The sequence below is a fragment of the Anguilla anguilla genome, chromosome 3, assembly GCF_013347855.1.
Source record: "Anguilla anguilla isolate fAngAng1 chromosome 3, fAngAng1.pri, whole genome shotgun sequence".
Taxonomy (NCBI): Eukaryota; Metazoa; Chordata; class Actinopteri; order Anguilliformes; family Anguillidae; genus Anguilla; species Anguilla anguilla.
In genome coordinates this window covers 70467094-70485967 of record NC_049203.1, presented here as the reverse complement: position 1 = coordinate 70485967, position 18874 = coordinate 70467094, and the positions used below count along the sequence as shown (strand labels likewise).

Below are 18874 nucleotides of genomic sequence, written 5' to 3'. Positions count from 1 at the left end.
AAGTATGACTTAAAGGAAAAAGCAGGAACATGGTTGCCAGATTGGTGCGATGTGGAGCCATTGGAGAGGAGTTCCCGCCTCCTGTTCTCCTAGCCACTCAGATTACAGCTCAGTGGAGACCATCCTGCTTTCTAGGAAAATGTGCGTGCGAGCGAACGGGAGACCAGGGTTTTATGAAAACTAAAATAACCTGAAAAACCCCATACTTCGGCAGGCCACCTGAGACAGAGGGATGGAATGCCAACTGCCAGCTCATAAAAAACATACTCCCTTACTGCCAGGGCTTTTATTGCTGTCTGTGATAGGCCCATCTCTATCTTTAACCCTCTCTGTACTGTGATCCCATCTCCATCTGTAACCCCCTCTGTACTATGATCCCATCTCTATCTGTTACCCTCTCTGTACTATGATCCCATCTCTATGTGTTACCCTCTCTGTACTGTGATCCCATCTCTATCTGTACCCCTCTCTGTACTGTGATCCCATCTCTATCTGTACCCCTCTCTGTACTATGATCCCATCTCTATCTGTTACCCTCTCTGTACTATGATCCCATCTCTATCTGTAACTCTCTCTGCACTGTGATCCCATCTCTATGTGTAACCCTCTCTGCACTGTGATCCCGGGGTGTGGGGGGGTTGGAATGATCTAACTGCAGACATGGCGGGGGTTGGGGTGATCTAACCGCAGACATGGCGGATGTGAGTGTTTATTTGCACACAGGGAAGATGTGGGAAGTCTGCGCTGTGAGCAGATGAATGAGCAGAACCAATCAGAGCAGAGACGTCCACCATCGAGCCAACCGAGGGGAACTCCGCAAAGCTTGGGACGTCCCACCTGAAATCCCCCCCCCCCCCCCGGCCCCACACCAAGAGGCCAACCGCCACTGATGAGTGCGCTAAAACACTAAAACAAACAGCGTGCCAGAAACACAGGCCCGGAGAACGAGAACAACGTCAAAGCAGAAAAAAATGCAGTCTCTGTTCTTCTTTCGGTGCTGCTGTGCCAAAGCACACAAGGTGCCACTCAGCCTCAGTTTACTGCACACGGACTGTGTTCAGCCACAGCCTCAGTTTACTGCACACGGACTGTGTTCAGCCACAGCCTCAGTTTACTGCACACGGACTGTGTTCAGCCACAGCCTCAGTTTACTGCACACGAACTGTGTTCAGTCACAGCCTCAGTTTACTGCACACGAACTGTGTTCAGCCACAGCCTCAGTTTACTGCACACGGACTGTGTTCAGCCACAGCCTCAGTTTACTGCACACGGACTGTGTTCAGCCACAGCCTCAGTTTACTGCACACGGACTGTGTTCAGTCACAGCCTCAGTTTACTGCACACGAACTGTGTTCAGTCACAGCCTCAGTTTACTGCACACGAACTGTGTTCAGCCACAGCCTCAGTTTACTGCACACGAACTGTGTTCAGTCACAGCCTCAGTTTACTGCACACGGACTGTGTTCAGCCACACAGCGACGTTCAGCCACTCAGCCTCAGTTTACTGCACACGGACTGTGTTCAGCCACAGCCTCAGTTTACTGCACACGGACTGTGTTCAGCCACAGCCTCAGTTTACTGCACACGAACTGTGTTCAGTCACAGCCTCAGTTTACTGCACACGAACTGTGTTCAGCCACAGCCTCAGTTTACTGCACACGGACTGTGTTCAGCCACAGCCTCAGTTTACTGCACACGGACTGTGTTCAGCCACAGCCTCAGTTTACTGCACACGGACTGTGTTCAGTCACAGCCTCAGTTTACTGCACACGAACTGTGTTCAGTCACAGCCTCAGTTTACTGCACACGAACTGTGTTCAGCCACAGCCTCAGTTTACTGCACACGAACTGTGTTCAGTCACAGCCTCAGTTTACTGCACACGGACTGTGTTCAGCCACACAGCGACGTTCAGCCACACAGCCTCAGTTTACTGCACACGAACTGTGTTCAGCCACAGCTTCAGTTTACTGCACACGGACTGTGTTCAGCCACAGCCTCAGTTTACTGCACACGGACTGTGTTCAGCCACAGCCTCAGTTTACTGCACACAAACTGTGTTCAGCCACTCAGCGGTGTTCAGCCACACAGCCTCAGTTTACTGCACACGAACTGTGTTCAGCCACACAGCGACGTTCAGCCACACAGCGGTGTTCAGCCACACGGACTGTGTTCAGCCACACGGCGGTGTTCAGCCACTCAGCGGTGTTCAGAAGAAACCTGAAACCTGCCCCCCCCATGAATGAAAGGCTTAAAATCCCTCTGACTTCTGAAGCCTATTCCAGTAACACTGTAATGCCCCACCCCTCCCCACCCCCCCCTCCACCCCCCCAGCACTTTCGTCTGATCCCAGTTCCTGGAGATGCCACAGGGCAGTGGGTCCTGGCTGCTGTACATGCTGAGCAGCGTTTTCCACACCAAGCAGCAGCACAGCGTGTGTGTGCATGTGTGTGAGGGAGAGAGAGAGAGAGAGACTGTGGCTCTGTGTGTGTGAGAGAGTGTTTGTGTGTGTGTGTGTGTGTGAGGGAGAGACAGAGAGAGACTGGGTGTGTGTGTGTGTGTGTGAGGGAGAGAGAGAGACTGTGGGTGTGTATGTGTGAGAGTGTGTGAGGAAGAGAGAGAGTGTGTGTGTGAGTGTGTGTGTGAGGGAGAGAGAGAGACTGTGGGTGTGTATGTGTGAGAGTGTGTGAGGGAGAGAGAGACTGTGGGTGTGTGTGAGAGTGTGTGTGTGTGTGAGAGAGAGAGAGAGAGAGAGAGAGGGAGGGTGTGTGTGTGTGAGAGAGAATGTGTGAGAGTGTGTGTGTATGTATGAGGTACAGTGTTATTCTAGCTGGGCCAGGTCCTTCAGGTTGAGTTTTCCAGTTTTCCAGTTTCTTTTTTCTCTCCCAAGAAAAATGTCCTTGCTTGGAATTTCCCACAGTACATATACACCCACATAAACATACACCTCCCCATATATACACCCCATACTTACACACCCTGTACTTACGCACCTCAACATATATATAAGCCCCTACATACAAACCCTGTACATATGCCCCCCCATTCATACGTCCTGCCACCCTTCTGTGGTTGCCGTGGGTGCGAGGTTCGCCTCTGTGGTTACATGCAGCTCTTGTAAAAATGAAACTTGCCCAGCAGAGTTTTGCGGATCCTCTTCACTGAATGAATCCAGTGGAGATTTAGAGTGTGGCAGTTATGAAAGAGCTGGACCCCTGTGTCTGTGTGAATTTACCCAGGGGGAGCGGGAGGGGGTGGGGGGGAGCGGGGGATAGCTCTGTGTGAATCTGTCATGGGAAGAGGGGGTGTGTGTGAGTGTGCCCTGGGGGTGGGAGGAGGGGGTTGTGTGTGCATGGATGTGTGTGTGTGAGACTGTGTGAATGAGTGTTTGTGTGTGTATATGTGTGTAAGAGTGTTTGTGTGTGTGTACTGTATGTGTGTGTGCCTCTGTGTGTATGAGTGTTTGTGTGTGTGTGTACTGTATGTGTGTGTGCGTCTGTGTGAGATTGTGTGAATGAGTGTGTGTGTGTGCGCATGTGTGTGTGCCTCTGTGTGTATGAGTGTTTGTGTGTGTGTGAGACTTCGTGTATGAGTGAGTCATGGTGACGTTTCCACGGCAATGTCTCCAAAGGGAGGCGAGATTTTCAGACCAAATGCGTGAAAATCGGTAATACCACCGGCCCGTGTCCAAGAGAGGGGGTGTGTAGAGTCTGTGTGTGTCTGTGTGTGTGTGCGTCTGTGTGTGAGATTGTGTGTATGAGTGCTTGTGTGTGTGTGTGTGTACTGTATCTGTGTTTGTGTGTGTGTATGTGTGCATGGTTGTGTGTGTGTGTGCGCATGTGTGTGTGCCTCTGTGTGTGAGATTGTGTGTATGAGTGCTTGTGTGCGTGTGTGTGTGTGTGTGTGTGTGTACTGTATCTGTGTTTGTGTGTGTGTATGTGTGCATGGATGTGTGTGTGTGTGCGCATGTGTGTGTGCCTCTGTGTGAATGAGTGTTTGCGTGTGTGAGACTGTGTATGAGTGTGTGTGTATGGATGTGTGTGGAAAATGTGCGTATCTATAGACATCAGCCCCACCTTGTGGACAAACAGTATAAAGCACTTACATCAAATGTCTCCACACATGTCTCCTGGGAGAACGGGCATCCTGATGACCAGCACAGAGTCATTTAATCTCATTATTCAGACAATCACACCACCTCAGGTTGCCCCATGTGTGTCAAACTGACTTCTTTAAGCCACGATTAAAAGCATATGGCAACAACTGGGCTGTGTTCAAGATGTGAACATTGTCAAATGTTTTAGCGATTAAACCTTTCTGCTGTCCTGAACATTCAGTTACAGAGTATCTTTGGCTGCTAATTCTGTGACTGCTTACGGTGGAACACAGATTCTTAAATATGTCCATCACTGCCTCTGGTAAAACCTGCTGAAGGTTTTTTGATTTTACTCCCACAAAATGGAGTGAACAGATCTCAAAGCAAAAGTATAATTTTAGAGTGCACACAGCGCAGAAGGTGAAGCACGGGAGAGTGCAGGTTTGCCTCCTGCACACACCTGGTGTTCTCAGCCCCGGATGCACATGACAGGAGGACACATTCTCACAGAAACAGGACTAAAACTCAGAGGCACAAAGTCCAGGGGTTAAGAAGTTACCCACTGATCACTTCTACCTCCTGGCTGAAGAATTATGCTAATTAGTGCATCCATGTGATTTGGAAAAAAAAGAAAAGTTTTTTTTTTTTCCAAACCTGGATTTTGGAAAGAAAAACACACAAACATATTAATCAAAGCAGCAGTGGAACCCTTGGGTGAGTTATACCGAAGAGGTGAGTCTTAATCAAGGATTTAAAAATTTAAACAGTCTCTACTTCCCTGATGGGTTTTAGAAGAGTGTTCCACAGAGAGGGGCAGCCACAGTGAGTGCTCTGTCTCCAAACTTATGGAGATGGGTGTCAGCATTTGAGGAGCGGAGGATGTGAAGCGTGTACACTTTTGGCAGGTGAGGTAGGGAGGGGCCAGGTCACTCATAGCAAGAGAATCCTGAATTTGATACTTGCTTTTATTACTTTATTTGTAAAGTTGTTATAACATATTGCCAGGATCTTTTGTGGGCTAGAATTCTGGCAGTTGAGTTTTTGACATGTTGAAATATGCACAGATAGAGTAGAGAATGACAGAAGTCAAGCCAGGAAGGAACAAAGCAGATGACTCAAACATTCCGTAGCGGAGGTAGATAATGAGGGTCGAAGGTTGACCAACGTGTCTCAGGTGAAAAAACAGTTTTTACCTGATTATTGACACGGGGCTTGAAAGACAGCAGGGGATCCAGCATGAGCCCTAGGCTTCAGGCTTCAACCGTGAAACCATTTATTTTGTTTGAGAAGTGGTTCAGTTTGGCTTGCTGGACATTGTTTTTAATAAGCAAAACCTCAGTTTCATCTCTATTAAGGAAGTTGGAGGTGACCCAGTGATTTAATTCTCTGTGCCAAGTGCACAGTGATGGAGGAGGGAAATTGGAAGGGGAAGTAAGTTGTTTTTGCGATGACTTTTTAGGCAGCAATGCATCTGTCTATATTCTGCTGGAATGCCCTGAATTTGTACTTTTTTGATTGCAAATCGTCCTGCACTGTGCTGGCACCCAGGAACACAGCACTGCTGTGCATGGGGCACTATCTAAAGATCTATAGTTGTGCATTTGTCTATAGTTGCATATTCATCTATAGTTGTGTGTATGTGTATAGTTGCGTATTAACCTATATTTGTGAATTTGTCAATAGTTGCGTATCGATCTATAATTGTCCATTTGTCTATAGTTGTGCACTTGTCTATAACTGCGTGTAGATCTACAGTTGCATATTTCAGTGTGCGTGAAAGTGCAGAGTGTGCTTCTCCGACGGAGAGAGGAAGCTCTGTGGGACGTGTGTGTCTCGTGTTCGTCTGCGGGGGAAAACTGTGTCATTGAAAGCAGGAAGTGGGAAAGTTCAAGCACGCGTCGGAAACCAGGGGGGGGGGAAATGTCGAAATCAGCGGGGAAGTACCGGAACATTCCCTCCCTCCAGACACCAAATCATACGGCAGCACTGGGCGGATCCGTGTCCTGAAAATAATTTACGAGGGGGGGGGGGGGGGGGGGGGGGGGGGGGGGTTTCAAAGGTAAAAGCAAAAGAACCCTGAGTTAGAAACAGTCAGCAGGACGGCACAGGACCATAATGAAACCCAGCTCCCTGAGATCGGTGGAGGTGTGGGGTTCCGTACAGAACAATATGCACAACGTGGGTCACAGAGGAAGCCCCCCGAAACGAGAGAGTGAACAAAGTCATTGTGCCGAAATAATGCCGAAATATGTGGGCATCGGGGAGGGCATGGGCCATGGCATAGAGCCCACCAGCGCCTGGAATGCAGGGCGGTGGGCGTACCACCTTCCCAAGAGCGTCCATGACCTCCAATTCATGGGAGTGGAGAATGCGATCAGGCATTTCTCCAGGATTTTAAATAAACGCTCGATTGGGTTCAGATCTAATGTCAGAGAAAGCAATCCGTGACGCATAACATCGGGGACCGAAATGATTAAACAATGGTGTGCGTCAACCTTGTCGTATAAGGGTAAGAGTGACCCCAACCGTGCCAAGCGCCGAGATGAAAGACAAGCAGAGCCCTGAGATAAGATATGCTTGATTTCGTTGCCATCACAACAACAAGCTTTCATTTAACCAAACAAACAAACATTTCCCTTTAACCCACTTAAAACTCTTGAAAGCCAGACAACCCTCCTCTTGACTGATTAACTAGCAGTTGTGTAAACACACCGTATATCGGTCTATTACCAGCCGATGGTTACGCAATATAAACGATGGCCGTACGTTTTCACTCAGTAAACTGTCAGAACATGTTAAACAATTTAGGGTTCGTCTTACCCGACCTTAACATTTTGTTAGGCGATTGAATTACCTCTCTAGACGCAATATTCGTGGCAGCTACAATCGCTGCCTGCACAGTATTACGTAATTATTCTGCTCGTGCTGAATATCTCTTTGATGTAGTATATCTGTGATTTATGTCTCGCTCTATATCTAATGAATTAGACCGATGTGACGTTTTAAACAACCTTTGGCTATTTAATACAGGGGTCCGCAGGCTCCGTTGGGTTTCGTGTTTACCCTGCACTTAATCTACTAGAGCAGCTGATCACACGATTAAGTAACCACCTGGTTACTGGGGTCTGAATTGGGTTTTGATTTAAGCTGAAAACAAAAACCAGTCTGTCTTGCGACTCTTCGGGACCGCGGACTGAAGACCCCTAACTTAATAGAATAAGAGCGAAGCTGTCTGATTACATCTGTATGAGGAAGCGCGCGCTCGTCTCGCATGTCGGGCCGCTGCCTCGGGCGGAATCGCGCGATTGGTTGGCTGGTACCAGTGTGCGGTGGAGCCATGGTTCTCCCACACTGACAGCCCTTCCGCTCTCATTCTCACCTTATCCTGACTGACTGCTGGAGATCTTCGGCCAGACATGGAGACTCGCAGGTATGTCTGCGTCTTGGTTCATTTATTTCGTTGTTTCTGGTGTGTAGTAAATGGGTTTCATGGCGATGGATTATCCTTTAGCTCTGATGTAGGCGTGATGATACACGATGCTTTATTTCTTTTTTCGCGTTTAACATTTCTTGAACAACTATACGCAGTGAAATGTACAGTATTAATTCAACTTCATTCCCACTTTCCAGAGTTAAGAGTTAAATGAACGCTTGTAGAATTTAATTAACATTGGACATTTTACTGTGTATACTTGTGGGTTGCGGTGCATCTGCTTTTTACGCATCATTTTCAGCTTTCTGCCGTTATTATTCCAGTGTGTAACCCGCATAGTAATGTTCAGAACGCGGAATGGAATTTCCATCTGTAAAGCCGGCTTAACTGCGTGATTTCAAACGACATAAAAGGAAAACCTGTTATGGCGACCTCAGTGCGTGCGTCGCGCGAAACATCGGATGAAGTGGGTAGCTCATGCATATCTGCTCCTGCCTCGTGCACGAGCTGAAGCCCCCCGCTCGGGCTGTCAGGTCGCGCTGTCGGCTTGCTTTCACCAGTCATTGTTAATGCTATCTCGTGTAGCCTACGCCCAGAACACTACACCTACCTGCCCATTTGCTCAGGTTTCAGTAAAAAAACTATTGTAAAAAAAAAAAAAAAAAAAAAAAGACTGATCTCTCCGGAGCACTCCTGCTCTGGTCTGTACCGTATGCCCTCTACATCAAAGTGCCTCCACGCAGGTGACCAGCCCCCACCTTACAGCTATTACTTCTGCGCAAATTTCCCACCGTGTTTAACATTTAGCGCAAAAAAAAACACCACTAACTAAATTTACAAAAGCAAGGTAGACATGCAAAAGGTTCCATTTGTGTCCAGTTTTATAGTGGTGTTTATAAGTGTTTAATTAAATAACAAGATCACATTAATTTAATACCAAAAAAAAAAAAACATTGTGTGAAAACCTTATGGTAACAGTAAATTAGATTTTTAGTAGTTGTACATGCACAGAAATAGAAATGCATTTACCAAAGTAATTAAATAACTGTTTAGTACAGTAAATTAAACAAATGAATATTGCAAGCCCATTACTCTGATTGGTCTTTATATTTCAGGTACACTTGACCACAAATGTTCTGATCCAGGCTTTTCTTTTAGGCAGACACCAAACTTTTAGCTCATTTGTTGAGGTGTTAGTTGACAGAAAACCACAATTATTTGTTGCTCAATTAAAATGGGGTGTGTCTGGGTTCACATAATGCTTCATTGCTCCAGGGCTGACATGCATTCATCAAAATCTAAAGCTGCTCATAAAACTGAAAGTTTAAAACAACAATGAATGAAACAAATTATGAAGTGTCACTCCTACTGTTTCAGCGGTGCATATGCAAAAAAATAAAAAAATAAAGAGATGTAATGATGAAATAAATGAGTGAAATTCCCTGTGTTGTTCTTCACAGGGTAATTGGCATCATGTGGGTGGTCTGGACTGTTCTGGCTTCTCTTCTCCTACCTGGTGAGTTTGTCCTTACTTGACAGAAGTCTCTATCACCTGTCATGGAGAGAATGGTTTGTTTTGCTGTGAACGCTGCTCCATGACTACTGTGGTTTTGTCTTAAGGCTGAGGGAAAGGTTCTCACTAAGCTTTAGCATAAGATTGCAGAATAAACTGAGTTGAGGGTGGGGTGGCAGGGGGTGATTGTAATGTGTGTGCTGTTTACATTTTTAGACCTGTACTAGATGGCTGATGGTGATAGCATTTGACACTTATTTTTATTTTACTTTTAAAGCAATGAGGCCTATGTAGAAGACAATATCTGTAGTATTACTAGTTTCAGTAGTCCTTGTAGTTTCAGTAGTTTCTGTGGTCTCAGTAGTCTCTGTAGTATGTGTTAAACATAGAGTTGTGGAGCAGCTCACCAGGTCATGTAGTAGAAGCAGAGACTCTCGGGCTGTTCAGAGAGTGTGAGAATGTGGGTACTTGTGTACATGAGAGTGTGCATTCCTGAGAGTGTGTGTGAGATTGTGTGTGCATGTGCACATTTGTGAGAAAGTGTGTGAGATTGTGTGTGCATGTGCACATTTGTGAGAAAGTGTGTGAGACTGTGTGTGCATGTGCACATCTGTGAGAGTGTGCGTGTGAGACTGTGTGTGCATGTGCACATCTGTGATAGTGTGCGTGTGAGACTGTGTGTGCATGTGCACATCTGTGAGAGTGTGTGTGTGAGACTGTGTGTGCATGTGCACATCTGTGAGAGTGTGTGTGTGAGACTGTGTGCATGCTGAAGTGTGTGCATGTGTGTGTGTCAGAGAGATTCAGCAGAAGTGAAACCTGAGTGTTAGTCTTCAGTGTTTCGCTTCCCCAAACTTAAACCGCACAGGCAGAATGAAACTGGGTCTCGTTCCATTCATGATAAACTCTGTCTGACCAGGCCTTGTTCCGGCTCTCCATGCAAGCTCCACTGTGTCCAATCAGGAAAGCTGACTCTTACACATCAATCTCATATTGACTCATAATAGCTTTTCATAGATATTGCTGATTGTACACTGGCCAACAATGTTATCTTGACCTCTAGACCTTTGTACTTGAGGCTTTATGTCAATAGAACTGTTCTTTATAAAGAGCAAGCTGTGTTACTGACATTTATTAAATTTACATGTTGTGCAACATATGACATAGGTATTATTCATTGCTTTCTCAATGATGGGGTTCCCATTTAAGCGAGACATTTCTTTTTCAATTGAGTCTCTTTTGAGTGGAAAAAATACACAGCACATGTCTTAATAGGCTTAAGGACAAGAAAGAGAGAAAAAAAACAGCTTCATCTGTTTCAGCAAGTCTTAAGCCCCTTTCTGTGTGTGTGTGTGTGTGTTTGTATCCAGAACCTAACTTTGTTGTGTGTGTGATTGTTTTGTTGCTGTCTGTATGAAGGTCCTAACTCCTCTCTCTCGCTCTCTCTCCCTCTGTCTCTCCCTCTCCCTTTCTCTTTCCCCCCCCCCCCCCCCCTCTCTCTTTTGGGACTCAGGGCACACACAGGCCACCGTCCGTGCTCTTGTGGGCGAGGATGTGCTCCTGCCCTGTGTTTGCCCTCCCAGTCACCCCGGCAAGCACTACCTGGTCTGGCAGATCGGCCAGCACACCACCGTGGACTATGCCATCGCCGGCGAGGACGGGGCCATCAGAGCCCTGCAGTACCAGAACCGCACTCGCCTTTTTCACCCTGCGGATAACGGAAACTGCTCGCTGCTGCTCCACCGCGCGCGCCTCGCTGATGCGAAAACGTACTCCTGTCACTACGATCACATCGTTAATGTCACGGTGACTCTGGAAGTGGCGGGTGAGAACCGGACGTTTCGTATCCAGTCAGTGCTGCGGCTTATGCCGCACCTTAGCAACAGTTGCTATGATCCAGACCGTTGAAATACCTGTACGTGTGTACTAACAAAGTCTGATATGTGATATGCAAAATTTACAATAGCATTAGCCTGTCTCTGTGTTTCAGCGCCTGGACATGAGCATTAGCCTTTCTCTGTGTCTCAGCGCACTATAGCCTGGACATTAGCATTAGCCTGTCTCTGTGTCTCAGCGCACTATAGCCTGGACATTAGCATGTCTCTGTGTCTCAGCGCACCACAGCCTGAACATTAGCATTAGCCTGTCTCTGTGTCTCAGCGCACCACAGCCTGGACATTAGCATTAGCATGTCTCTTTGTCTCAGCGCACCACAGCCTGGACATTAGCATTAGCCTTTCTCTGTGTCTCAGCGCACTACAGCCTGGACATTACCATTAGTCTTTCTCTGTGTCTCAGCGCACCACAGCCTGGACATTACCATTAGCCTTTCTCTGTGTCTCAGTGAACTACAGCCTGCAGTGCTCTAATGACAGCAGTGGAGAGCAGTACCGGTGCTCGGCCAGTGGGGGATTCCCCAAGGGGAGGATCTACTGGCTGCAGGACGGTCAAGCTGTGGAGAAGCTGCAGGGCCCCCTGAGCGAGCTGCACAGCCAGGACCACCTCACAGGGCTCTATAACATTACCAGCACCCTGAGGACCGGCCCCAAAACCGCTACACTGCAGTGTGTGATGGAGAACCCCTCACTGCAGCGCAACATTACTGCCGACTGCAGAGGGGGTGAGTACAGTGAGTATAGTGAGTATAGCCACCTGCACACACAGTGAGTATAGCCATGTGTAGTATGTGTGTGTCTGTTTTCTGTGATAGAGACAGTGTGTGTGCTTGCATGTGTGCAGTAGCATGTGTGCTGTATAGAGATGTGACGGTGACGGATAAAGTGTGTGTGTGTATGTATATGTGTGTGTGCAGTGGTGTGTGTGCTGTATAGAGACGTGACAGATAGAGACGGTGTGTGTGTGTGTGTGTCCTGTATAGAGCTGTGACAGAGACGGAGTGTGTGTGTGTTTTCTGTGAAAGAGACGGTGTCTGTGTGTGTGTGTGTATGCTGTATAGAGCTGTGACAGAGACAGTGTGTGTGTGTGTTTCAGAAGGGCACAAGGAGTTGCAGGTCAGTGTGGAGCTGAAGGCCTCTCTGGCCGTGGGCTCTGCGTTCTTCCTCCTCCTGGCCACCGTGTGTCTCACTCTCCTGCTCAGGGTCTGGAAACCGTGTCCCAGCACCAAGGTGAGCAGCGTCCCCGTCAACACAGCGCTCCGAGCCGCTTCCTCTCTGAACACAGCTTCTCCTTTTCAACACTGCTCCCTCTTTATTAAATACTGATGCCTTACCAATGACACTCCATAATAAAAAGATGCTCTCTTATTAACGTGTTTTTAAAAAGTAGCTCTCTTTTTAAGTACTGCTTCCTTTATAAAATAATGACTCTTTCTATTAAATACGGTCTCTTTTTTAAAAGCTGCTCTCTGTTACAGACGACTCTTTTTAAATGGCTGCACTCTTATGACACACTGCTCTTTTGTGAAGCCGTTACGGTATAATGCCCTATTGTACGTAGGGCATCATAAAGAGAAGCGTCTATATTTAGCCAAGTTTCACTTCATTATTCACCTTGTTATTAAGTTGTGAGCGGTTTGTGTCTAGTGAAGGAGGGGAAACGTGTCCTCATGCGCGCGTTATCGCCCGGGCTGCGTGTCTCCCTGCGATGCGATTGGTTTACTGTGGCTGGGAGGGGCGTGTTTTGATTGACAGGCCGTTGCTATGACGCCGTGTATGACACTGACTGGGACACTGTCTGTGGGAAACGCAGGCTCCCGTCCCGTACGAAGCGGCGCCCTTGGCTGAGGTGCAGTGCGCGGGGGACCCGTCGCCAAAAGCATCGCTGGCGTGCTGATGTCCGGACGCCCCGTTTCCATGGCAACGGCGTGAGGTCACAGCGAGAGGGGGCGGGACATCGGTCGAGCGGAAGTGGGCGGAGCCGACCGTCACCGGTGATGGTGACAGAGTGCCGGAGCCAATCTGCGCTGGCGCAGGATGCCCGGCCTGTGTGCGCAAGCGTACGGATTAACAATACAGAAAATGGAGTACCTCCCCATGGGATCTGCGCTATGTCACTAGTGTTCAATGTCTCGCGTCTACGGTGTGAAACTGTTTGAGCTAAATGTGCGGCTGAATGACCCGCTGAAGGCAGACTGCATACATTTCACATCCAGTGGAATTCACGCTGTGGCTCTGCAGAGGGAAATGTCACCATCTGAAGAACTCGCGTCACAACGTATAAAATATGTGAATCGTTTGAAAACCTACTGCCTGGAAAGAAACAGATTGCGGTTTGGGATCAACAGGCAGGAAGAGAAACATGTTTACGTCAGATTCTTACATTTCTGTCAGTTTCTTGTTGAGTTGCGTGTATATATATGCACCAAAAACCTCGGTTTGGCATTTCCTCTTAACCCAGTCTTTCAGCGAGATAACAGTATTTTAAGCTTTCTACTGTAATTATTTTAAAGATGTGGTAGTTCTTATTTTTCACTCCTTGCCATTGATGAATGACACTTACAGCGCTGGCAGGCAGTGATTTGCTAAAAGTCGCTGTTAAAATTGGCCTTTTTGATTGGCTGACCCAGCTGAGTGTGCATGAACCACAGAACAATAGGAAGTTTGTAAAGGGAAGTTGAAATAGCGGTAACAAAATCCGTCCAGAAAGGAATGTACACGGAACTTGTTTAAGTTGTGACAAGCCTGTAATCAGAAACTAGCTTCTGACTTCTACCAGAACATTCAAACATTCAAAAACACGATTGGCAGCCAGTTTTCAGAAGTTCAGCAAAGCTTCTGAGAAGGATAAATCACATTCTCTAGTTTTTTTTTTATTTTTATCACCTTCACCGCCCTCTGATATTCACCATTGTAAATCTAGCTGGTCAAAAAAAAAAAAAAACAGAGTTTCCAAAATTCCCTTCATCACACTCAAAATGGTACAGTAACCCTGAGATAATATTAAACTCCAGAAAATGAACTTTTGCTCTGAGATTTATTTTTTATAATTTTGTTATGTTTTGAGAATATGTAATAACTACTGTGGAGTTTTATACTGCATTAAGCCCCAAGGTGCTTTTGTTCTTTATGTAAATGTTTGGTTCTGTGCCTCACAACTTTATACTTTCACACTGTGTGTCAAAAAATGTGGTGTTGTAAATAAATTGCCAATAATTTTCAAATGTGAACATTTTAAATCTTTAATAAAATATAAGTTGTACAATTAGTTGCCTGAGCTGGTCTCACATAAATCAGAAAATGAACCCAGGGTATTACTATATTGCAACTGTATATTACAAATTTCATATTTTTGTAGCTAAACTGTCTCTTATGTCTTTATATTTGTCATTAATCATGACTGCCATTAATTGCTGTCATATTCATTAGCATTACCATGCGACGCCGCAGGAACTTTTTCACTTGCCAGCCATACAATTGATGCACATCCAGATACCATATCTAGCATTGTTGTCTTTCTATGTCATTTTGGTAAAAAAAAAATTTTTTGCACTGGTACTGGACACAGCCAAACAAAGGATTGTCCAGAAAGTTCTGATAAATTTCAAATTACATTTTAACGCCCCCGAAGTCCCATACACCCATTCACAATTCTTAAAGTCACAAGAAAGCATATATATTGGCAACACAAAAAGTTTTTCCATATCACTGTTGCTTTAGGCTTGCTCCTGTGGAGGTTTAGGTCAGGATTGTATTGTGACAATCACTATATAATCAAATTTTGATTGATTGACTGATTGATTGAACATACTGGTGCTACAGCTCAGAGCATTGGCAGTATGTCAGTTTCCTTTCTCTACAGATCAACACAATTCCTCTGGCTGTATATTGTTGTATTTGGAAAGGATCAAAAACTTTATGGAACACTTAAGATTGTGGAAGGGAACTGTCATAAGCCTTCATCTGTGCTGGTTTGGGATTCCTATTGACTGCTCTGCTGACAGAAGTATCTTTTGCCATCCAAAATTTTTTAAACTCTTTTGAAAATGTAAAAACATCAATTGAATCTTCCCTCAGTCTATTTTTGCTCAGCCTGAATTAAGTATTATTTTTTATTTTAAGTCTAGTATTGCATTGAATTACTTATGAACTGAGGTGTATGTGTATATATGATTGGGCTTTTTAATACTTTTTTTGTCCTTGCAACCTATGCTGATATTGCAATAAAGTTTTCATAATTTTTGTATGCCTGTAGGTAATCACATGATTACATCACCTACACAACCATACCAAATTCAGACCAAATGCTGACGATGGGAAACACAAAGTGTGTCATTAAGAAAGGACACATTTTCTTGGCATTAAGTGACTCAAGTTAATCAGGTACTTAATAATGCTATGTGATCATCTTCCGTGTTACAGCATCACTGTCCTACAGAGAAGGATGTCGTACAGAAAAAGCAGTCCCCGAAGTTTAGCAGCATGACACTGATGTTATCCAAATGTTATGTCCTTCTCGTCTCCAGAATCCATTTACTGGACATTCTGGGGCAAGGCCTGAGACCTAATTTTCCTATTTCCATCAGCCAATTGCGATTTAATTGACTCTCTTGCAGAAACGTGAGGGTAATATTCTTCCTGCAGAATTCCAGGTACTGATAGACCATGACATCACTAATACAGCCTGCATGCCGACACAGGCTAGTCCAACATCCTTATTAAGTGAACTTACATTGATGTTCCAGTTTTTGACCCTCTCTTCCCGTTTGCTGACCTGTGTTATGGGAACAGTAAATCTGTCTGCTCCTCTCTCCTCTCGTGCTACAGAACCGTACCCGCCAGAGCTCATCTGTTTTAACCCGTCTCTCATTTCACAACACACCGCGTCACACGGCCTCTCGCTGGCATGCGAGCCCTGTGGGAAAGGAGCCATTGTCCTGCTTTGGCTCAGTGAATTACCTTTTCTTTGTGTAATGTAAAAGGCCTGAAGTGTGTCAGTCCTGACTGCACACTTTGTGCAAATACCCACACCCCTGCATGGTCACTAAGCGCTCGCAATGCCAGCAACCAGACATGAGAGAATATGGAGAAACTGGTAGGCTACTTTACCGAGTACACTATATTTCCAAAAGTATGTGGACACCTGAACATCACATCCCATTCCAAAACCATGGGCATTTATATGGATTTGGTTTAACTCCATTGTTGGCTTTCCCGATCCTACCTAACCAAACAGAAAAAAAATTCTAACTCAATAAACTAGTCTTCAGTGGTTTTCTGCGCTCGGGGCGACTTTGAACGCTAAACTCGTGAGCACTATCAGCAGACCAATTGACTAGTCGACCTCAGTGCCCCGAAGCGTACCCCCACTCATATTAACCACCAAAAACAAAAAAGGAAAAACAATAAAGTGACCAGTCCCTTGGACCCGCCCGGCGGCTAAGCTAACCGGGCTAAGAACAGAAAGTTTAAAACTCCAAAGGGTAAAATCCCGGACGAGCCCCCATTTATGTTACGGTTGTTCTCAAGCCCCCGCAAACATAACGAAGCCGAAACCAAAGTTTCCCAAAAATAACCAATAACTTTATTTAACTACACATAAGTGACACCAAAATAGCTGCAAAACATGATAAAATCAAGACCCTGTAGTGAGCACTGGGGGGAGAGAGGCAGAATCCCCTGTGGCAACACGCCCACGTTCTCAGACTCACCTGACAGGTGACGTGTCAGCCGGGAGGTAGAGATAAGCCGGGGGTTTAGCGAGGGAGTTCAGAGCTTCCTGACGTGGCAGTCTGATTGTATGTTTTCCAGAGCGATCTGCTCGAATAAAGTTGTTTTTGCATACTTGAAAACCAAGCCAGTCGTTTTTCTCTGCAAACTCCACATTGGTGACCCTGACGCTTCTTCGGACGATTCCGAAGTTGTTGTGGTGGAGAGGTGAGGAGGAAACCCCCCCCCCCCCATCTTTGAGAAGCCGACCCCAAGCTTCTTAAAAGGGCACCGCCACAGGCGCTCTCAATTACCTGTAACGAGACACACGCATGTGTCCAAACGGCCAGCGCCCCCACCTGAGGCGGAGGGACGTAACAGGGAACTTGAAACAGTCAAGTTCTTCCCCAACAAACTCAGCAAACCATTTCTTTATGGACCTCGTGTAGGAACATTTTGAGACTCCCCATGATTGAGATGACGTCACATGTTAAAGTTAGGGTATTCCCATCAATGTTGATCAAACTGTTTCCTCCAAACTCTCGATGCTGCATGATAAAAATACATCATATATCATATCGAATATTTTTCCAAAACTAACACAACGTTATTGCCAAGGAAAAATGCTAGAAGGCGAATATTTTTCCAAAACGAACACAACGTTATTGCCAAGTAAAAATGCTAGAAGGCGAATATTATTCCAAAACTAACACAACGCTATTGAAGTACTAGAAGACTAACATGTTTATAGTGACCCTTATGTAAACTGAATATATATGGAAAATTACAGGAGGCTATAAATCCTGTAACTTGTATGCTTAAAGAAACATTACAGAATAAAGACTAACATTTGTTTAAGGGAAAGTTGGGGTAACATTCCACAATAATGTTATCATCTAAAGAACGCAAATCATTGAAGTTGGGGTAACAGTCCACAATAACGTTATCATCTAATGAACAGAAAATCATTGTGGTGCCAAAAAGGTCAGGCCGACCCAAGAGCAGGAAATCAAAATCATTGTGGTGCCAAGAAGACCAGATGGCTGGTATTTTTAGAAATGTGTTAAGGGGAGTTGTGGGGTACATTTGTGTATAAAATGTATGTGAAACTGACAATCGAGGTTCAATTCTGCAGAGTTGATCGGGCTTTGTGCACCTGTGCAATAAAGTCTAACCTTTCTGAAGAGCTTGCTGCTGTGGTGTCTTTCCCCTTGTGAAGTTGTTTTCTACAGATTGGCGATTGGACTTTGAATTCTGTCGGTTCCTAGACACGACGCTCGCTTTGTGAGAGGGGGCATTGTCATGCTGAAACAGGAAAGGGCCTTTCCCCAAACTGTTGTCACAAAGTTGGAAGAGCACAAATCTCTAGAATGTCATTGCATGCTGTAGCATTAAGACTTCCATTCATTGGAACTGAAGGGCCTAGTCCAAAGCATGAAAAACAGCCCCAGGCCATCATTCCTCCTCCTCCCCCTGCTTGGCCATGGAACCCCATTTCATGAAGCTCTTGAGGAACTGCTCTTGTACTGATATTGTTTGTGTGGCCTCTTAGAGGCTGAGCTGCTGTTGTTCCCGGATGTTTCCACTTCTCAATAACAGCACTCACAGTTGACTGGGGCTTTAGGGGGCAGAAACTTCACAGACTGACTTGTTGGAAAGGCGTCATCCCATGACAGTGCCACACTGAAAGTCACTGAGCTCTTCAGTATCACCCATTTTACTGCCAATGTTTGCACATTTAAAAAACAGTACAGCATCATGCCCTAAACCAGACCATTTCTACAAGACTTTCTTTTGCCTCTGACCTTTACATTTTGGTTCCTGTTTTTGGGAAATACCGTTCATAAATGGTTCCATGTAGTAATATTTTTTGCACTGAATTACAATAAAACAATGAATATGGGATTAAAGTGCAGTGTCAGCTTTTATTTGAGAGTATTTACATCCATATTGGATGGTCCATGTAGAAATTATACAGCCAATATGGATATCAATACCCCCACATTACAGCTGTCAGTCTGCACTTAGAGCTCATGTTCATGTTTCCCACAACACCGCAGGACTGCCTCCATGGGCTATGCGCCGCAAACTGGTCACTCCCTCACTCTCTCACTCCCTCACTCACTCTCTCACTCACACGCTCACTCACTCACTGACGCACTCACTCACTCAATCACATACTCACTCACTCACTCACTCACTCACTCACTCACTCACTCACTCACTCACT

The 18874-nt window shown here is 45.7% G+C and overlaps 1 protein-coding gene across 1 annotated transcript; it reads left to right on the top strand.

Annotated features, from left to right (window-relative positions):
* Window positions 1–6852: 6852 nt before the first annotated feature.
* LOC118222202 (ICOS ligand-like) lies at window positions 6853–15177 on the top strand. Its single transcript, XM_035407600.1, has 6 exons — window positions 6853–7524; window positions 8988–9043; window positions 10554–10865; window positions 11385–11660; window positions 12032–12165; window positions 12749–15177. The coding sequence occupies exons 1-6, from the start codon at window positions 7511–7513 to the stop codon at window positions 12830–12832; spliced, it is 876 nt and encodes a 291-aa protein (XP_035263491.1). The 5' UTR covers window positions 6853–7510; the 3' UTR covers window positions 12833–15177.
* Window positions 15178–18874: the final 3697 nt, after the last annotated feature.